Raw genomic sequence first — 6,755 nt, forward strand, 5'->3', positions numbered from 1 at the left:
GGTGTGTTCTCACTTGGAGGGATGTGGGGTAGTGCCCATGTGTGTGGGGTAGTGCCCATGTGTGTGGGGTAGCGCCCATGTGTGTGTGGGGTGACGTTCCCCATGGGTGAGGGGTACAAGCTCACTTAGAGATCGGGGCATCCTTTCAAAATGGCGGCCTGATCTCTGAGTTCAGCTCCCCTGTGCTAAAAAAGTGGGCTAAACTGGTGAGAAACTCCCAAGGGCCCCAAAAAATTACTCGGTGTCATGAATAGTGGTGCGGAGCTCGCTGGCAGAGCCGGCGGGATACTCCCTGAAAAACCTGCTGCAAATGAACTTCGAAATCTTTCTGGAGAATCGCGCTCTTCAAATACCTTTCAGCACTGGCGAGCTGAACTCCGAGATCGGGCCGCCATTTTGAAAGGGCCCCCCCCCATACCTCCCACCCGTGGGAAAAGTCACCACACGCCCCCACCACACGCACATACATGGGCACTACGCCACACCCCGCTATGGGGTCCTGCGGGCCCTCCTCTTCAGGCCCCCCCAAGCCCACTTTCAGGACCCCCACCCGTCATCCCACCACCCCCAACATCCCAGAGGCCCCCTACGTATCTGTCCTGCACAACCCCACCCTTCCACCCTCCTTTCATGGGCATGACCCCCTTCGGGCCCTGACCCTTGGCAGTGCCACCTGGGCACCCAGGCAGTGCTCCAACCACATTGGCAGTGCCAGGGTGATGGTGCCAAGGTTCCAGCTGGGCAGTGGCAAGGTGCCCACATGCCATGGGGCCAGCCAGCACTATCCCTGACCACCCAGGAGTCTCTGATAGCCCAGGAGACTCTCCCCCCCCCCCCCCCCCCCCCCCCCCCCCCCCCCCGCCCCAGCCAGGTGCCATTACTGATCGGCGCCCGCTGCAGCCTCCCTGGGGAGACCAGTGAATCCAGGAAGGCCGGTAGATCCCGGGTAGGTAGCCCGTAGTAGGTTTAAGGCCTACATTAGCGAGCGCAATTTGGTCCTGCTCCTTTTTGGGCGGAGGTCCGATTCCGATGGGTCGCAGGACATGGGTGCATCCCGCGAGGCGGGGAGGCCTGCTGGAGGCCTCCCGGATTCTCCAGCCGCGTTGTGCCCTCGCTTGAGCGCAGCCAGGCCAGAGAACCGTGCCCTTTGTTGCCAGTGGCAAGGAGGGTGCCCGTAAGATAATAGGCAAACAACGAGGGAGAGGGGGATTTAAAAAAAATATATATAACAAGATGTTGAAATCTGGAATGGGATTGAGATGGCTGCTGAAAGCAATATTTGGGAGCAACTTTCAAAAGGGAATTAGATGAAGTTCTTCTGGGGGAGGCAAGGCAAGTGAGACTCATTAGAGAACTCTTTCAAAGAGGTAGCATGGGTCCAAGTGGGCTGAATGGCCTCATTCGGTTCTGCAAGACTCTGTGATTCTCCAGGAAATAGCACAGAGATTATTTAATGCTTTAATAAACGGTCACAGATTTCCCTCTTTCCTGCCAATATTCCTCTGCTGTTCGAGTCTATTCCAAGGGACTTTTGATTCTGTTGGTCGGCCTATATTATCACCAGGCTAATGATTACTGGGAATCAGCACAAAACGCAACCAATTGTCCAATTGTTTCACTGGGTTCTCCGAAGGAAGCCTCAATGCATAGGGTTGAGTACAAAATATCCATATTGTGTTCAGCGAGAGTACATGGAGAATTAAATCAGCTTGTTGTACTTCCCCGAACTCAGTGTTTCCTTCATTCAGTGTCACAGTGCATGGAGACGTACAGATCTTAAGGGGAGAATTGTTCAGGCTGGTCGTGGCCCCTGATTCTCTCTCTGGTGGTTTTCGAAAAGACACCACGTCCCCTGCTATTCCTTCTCTTCCTCAGCGTCGCGATGAGTCTTTATAAATCTGACATAAGGTCTTATTTCCCTCCCCTGACTTTGGGTGTGGAAGAGAGGCAAGTGCAATTGACCCTGGACGACCCCCCCCCCCGGACGCAAAATGGGTGGCCTACACCCATGCCTGTTTTGCATCCTGCCCAGGTGTTTCCTCCATCGGGAGGCCATTGCAATGTTCAGAAACGGGGCTGCAGCGTCAGTAATAATCTACAGGCAGCCTCCCGACTTTACAACATTCGAGTTACCACAAACGGCACTTAAGTCACGTATTAATTGGCACCTTATTTCAACTTTGCGGCGTTGGTTTGGACCTGACCAGGTTCATGTGAGCATTGACATTCTGCACCGCCCATCCCCCTGACCCACGATGCTCAGCTGCAGTTCCGGCGCAGTTTTACTTGGTGAATCTTTGTGTTTCCAAACTTTTTCTTCAAATTTACATTTCTTATATCACTTTTTAAAAAAAATAATTGATTGGTTGAATTGAAAATTCTGGGTTATTTTGATGAAAATAGGGTATCGGGCCTTGGTATCAAACCCCAATTTTTAACATTGCTCTTTTGGGGAAATTGTTTCCGACCTCTGATGTTTCTTACAACTCAGTTTGTCATGGGTTCAAATCCCCCTATGGCAGTTGGTGCCATTTAAATAAAGCTAATCTCCGTAATGGTGGCCATGACAGCCATTTTGCCGGTAATTGTAAAAGGAAACCTTCACCTGGTTCACTAATGTCCTTCAGGGAAGGAAATCTGGCGTCCATCCACCCCCCCGCCCCCAGACTGGCCTACCTGTGGCTCCAGACCCACAGCGATGTGGTTTACTCTTAAGCTGCTCCCCCCTCGCAAAACGATCCAGTAAGCCATTCGGTTCATGGGACAATTAGGGATGGGCAGCAAATGCCGGGCTGGAAAACAATGCCCACATCCGAGTAAAGAAATAAAGGTGAAAGCAAGAAATCCAAGATAAAAATGGGATAATGCCGGGCGAACGTAGCTGCTCTTCAGAACCGCGGGCAGGTAGAAATGCAAGGTGAGACTTGACCTTCTCCCCTTCAGTTCCAGCCCTTCTCAGCCTGGACCCGCAAACGGCGCACCCCCGCCTCCTACTGACGGACAACGACACCCAGGTGAAGCGAGGCGAGTGGAAGAAGGTCCCCGAGTTCCCCGAGCGCTTCAATTTCCTGCTCAGCGTCCTGGCCGTGCAGGGATTCAACACGGGGCGCCACTACTGGGAGATAGACGTGGGCAACAACTCGGCCTGGGATGTGGGCGCCGCCAAGGCGTCGGTGGCCAGGAAGGCGATCCCGGAGAGCGGAATCTGGGCGGTCGGTCTGTGGGACAAGGAATACACAGTGTTCAGCAACCCACGCACTATCCTGAAGCTGGAAAGCGTGGTGCTCAGGAGGTTGGGAGTGTACCTGGACTATGAGGAAGGGCAGGTGTCGTTTTACAACGCCATCAGCATGGCCCACATCTACACCTTCACCGAGAAGTTCACCGAGGCAGTCTACCCTTACTTCAGCACAGAGAGCAGAACTGATCCGCTGAAGCTGGTCGCACTCCAACTGTGAGCCGACTGTCGATTCTCCGGAATCCATGAGGCCGTTCCTGCCTTTCACGTGGGGCCTGCTCATTTTATTAAAAGAGAGGATAGAGAAAAGGTGCCGTTGTGCTTTTGCCTGTCTTTATGTACCGGAATGGTCAATCCCATTCTTTAGCAATGAGATTTACAATTTCTTTTCTATTTTAAAAAGCGGAGAGCAAATCTCCCGCAGCGCTCGTCAATTTGTTTTGAATCCAATTACAGGCGAACTGCAGATGTGCGAACTCGCTTTGTTCCTTGGGGGGTGGGGTTGCACGTTTACAGTGCGGCATTGGGGCTGGGTTGCCGATGTAATGTGATTGGAAGCCCTGACGCTCCTCTGCAACCAAATGGCACCTGAAGAAGAGGTGGCCTGTGCCACACCACCAGTAATACGACCATAGTGTCCCTAATGTGCAGAAAGAGGCTATTCGGCCCATCGAGCCTGCACCGACCATCTGAAAGACCCCACTCTCCCGCCTATCCCCATAACCGCACCTAAATTGCAAACACCATGGCCAATCCACCGAACCTGCACGTTGTTGGACTGACGGAGGAAACCCATGCAGACACGGGTGAGAATGTGTAAACTCCACACAGTCAGTCACCCAAGGCCAGAATCGAACCTGGGTCGCTGGTGCTGTGAGGCAACAGTGCTAACCGCCGCGCCACCCCATAATAATCAGTGGATCCTGATTTCTCCCGAATGTTGGCGGTGGGGGGAGTGTCAACAGAGAAATGTTGCAACTCCGTTCGAGTGAGGTTAAGACGTTTGCTTTTGGCGGGAACGGCTTGACCAGACTGCATGTGTGTGTTTCCCCCCCCCCCCACCCCAACTCAAATTCAGCTGCTTGCTATTGATGTCTGTTTGGTTGCCACAGTGATGTTAACATTTATCCTTTTCATTTCAAGCAGGGGAGTTTAAAAACAGTTTAAAGTGCCACACTGGGCCAGAGCTGACCCTGCAGCGATGGGCATTGTCAGGCACAAAAGAAGAAAAATAGGTTTTAATGCGAGACCTGCCATGGGGATAGCCGTCGAGCGAAGGAGATCCCTCTGGTTATACATGAACCTTTTAAATGGTGTGCACGATACAGAAGCAAAAACGAGGCAAACTTTTAATTAATGGTTACACTCGGTAGAGTAGCAACTATAGCCAGGGGGAAACTAAAATAAAAAAATATTAAGAAGTCAGAAAGGGGTTTGTTAGCTCAAGGTGGGGGGGGGGGGAAATAAAGAGCTGATTTGAGACCGGGAAACGAAAGGTTGTTGCTAAGAGATTAGTCAATTCCATTTTCCTTTAAGAGGGAGTTGTATTGTAACTTTTATCTCATTGTGGAATGCAGATTTATGTGGGTTGTTGTGCTGAGGGGGGAGGGGAGAGTAAGAGACATCTCGAGCAATTGGCTGGTTCAGAATGAATATTTGGATTTGTAACAGTCTTTATGCTGAGAACTATTAACATGTTTGACCACCCAACCAGGCCATCGGACTTTCGTTTGTTGTTGTTGTCCCTTGTAAGTGTGTTGTTTTCAATACAGTCTCACATACTGTTTGATTAATAAACAAGTTTCAATGTTTGAGAATCTTATCGGTTCGAGGGGTGAGTTATTAATAGGAAAGCCTCTTCGCATAGTTGGTGTCAGCAAAATCGCAGACGGGCGTTTACAAAAGTCGCCTATTCCCCCCCCAGTTGACACCCGTGATGCACAATTAGCAACTGGGACCTCGGCCTGGGCATTTGTGTCAGCGAATGCTGTCTTGGATTGGATTTGTTTTATTGTCATGTGCACCGAGGGGCAGTGAAATGTATTGTTCTGCGTATAGTCCAGACAAATCATTCCATACATGAAACAATGTGGGACATACATAAATACATAGGCATCAGGTGAGGCATACTGCTTGCTAGAGAAGATGTGTGAAGACATCAGTTCAGTCCACAAGAGGGTCTTTCAGGAGTCTGGTAACAGCGGGGAAGAAGCTGTTTTTGAACCTGTTAGTGCGTGTTCTCAGACTTTTGTATCTCCTGCCCGATGGAAGAAGTTGGAAGAGAGAATAACCCAGGTGGGAGGGGTCTTTGCTTATGCTGCCCGCTTTCCCCAGTTCACGACTCTGAAGTTTCTTGCGGTCCTGGGCCGGGCAGTTGCCATACCAGGCTGTGATGCAGCCCGATAGGATGCTTTCTATGGTGCATCTGTAAAAGTTGGTAAGGGTCAATGAGGACATGCCAAATTTCCTTTGTTTCCTGTGGAAGTATAGGCGCTGTTGTGCTTTTTTGGTCATGGCGTTGACATGTGTGGACCAGGACTTATTGTTGGTGATGTGCACACTGAGGAATTTGAAGCGACCAACCATCTCCACCTCAGCATCATTGATGCAGACAGGGGTGTGTACGATACTTTGCTTCCTGAAGTCGATGACCAGGTCTTTAGTTTTCCTGACATTGAGGGAGAGATTGTTGTTGTTACACTACGCCACTAGGCTCTCTATCTCCCTCCTATATTCTGACTCATTGTTGCTCGAGATCCGACCCACTATAGCCGTATCATCAGCAAACTTGTAGATGGAGTTGGTGCCAACCCTTGCCACACAGTCGTGTATGTACTGTTATGGGCCAGGGTTTAGAGAACCCCAAAGTGTATCATGAAGTTCACCTGACCCACAACTTTTAATAGATTGTGGTATGGGGAGCACACGGCCCACTCTACAGGTGTGGTACAGCAGAAATGGAAAAGTATTTTTTAAAGCAAAACAATGTTTATTTTATGAACTCAAGTTAACCTTTTTAAAACATACAGTGAACATCTTAGCAACCATCAATTCAAATACAAACCCCAAAGAATACAACACTAAGTAATGCTTAAGCTGTCCTTTTAACATCCAGAAGACTTTTTTAAAAAACCTTTTAAACAGAAGCACATCAGGTTAAAGTCACTACTGAGAGCAGTTATTAGTTTAAAATCACCAAAGGATCGATTTACAGTTTTTAGATTACAGACAGAGAGACTAATAACCCTTCTGGCTGTGACTGCAGCTATCCAGCTCTCCAAGCGAAACTAAAACACACCCTGCAGCAAACAGCCTAAAATAAAAGTAAAAAGCTGACAGACAGCCCAGCTCCACCCACACTCTGACATCACTAATAAACACCCATTTCTTAAAGGTACTCACTCTCACATGACACGACCCCCCCCAAGAAAAAAAAACAAACCATCGATTTCAAGATGGTTTCATTTTTCACCTTTTCACTATCCTTTAAGAAATACACACATTAAATATAGTTTTA

General features: G+C 49.4%; 1 protein-coding gene across 2 annotated transcripts in view; it reads left to right on the top strand.

Moving 5' to 3' along the window:
* LOC140390368 (E3 ubiquitin-protein ligase TRIM39-like) overlaps window positions 1-5,060 on the top strand; it is a 29,766-nt gene extending 24,706 nt beyond the window's left edge. For both annotated transcript variants that reach the window (XM_072475480.1, XM_072475481.1), the window contains one exon: window positions 2,944-5,060. In XM_072475480.1, coding sequence (XP_072331581.1) covers window positions 2,944-3,458 — 515 coding nt within the window. In that variant the 3' untranslated portion in view covers window positions 3,459-5,060. The remainder of the gene's footprint in view (window positions 1-2,943) is intronic.
* Window positions 5,061-6,755: the final 1,695 nt, after the last annotated feature.

The sequence above is a fragment of the Scyliorhinus torazame genome, chromosome 14, assembly GCF_047496885.1.
Source record: "Scyliorhinus torazame isolate Kashiwa2021f chromosome 14, sScyTor2.1, whole genome shotgun sequence".
In the NCBI taxonomy this organism is placed as follows: domain Eukaryota; kingdom Metazoa; phylum Chordata; class Chondrichthyes; order Carcharhiniformes; family Scyliorhinidae; genus Scyliorhinus; species Scyliorhinus torazame.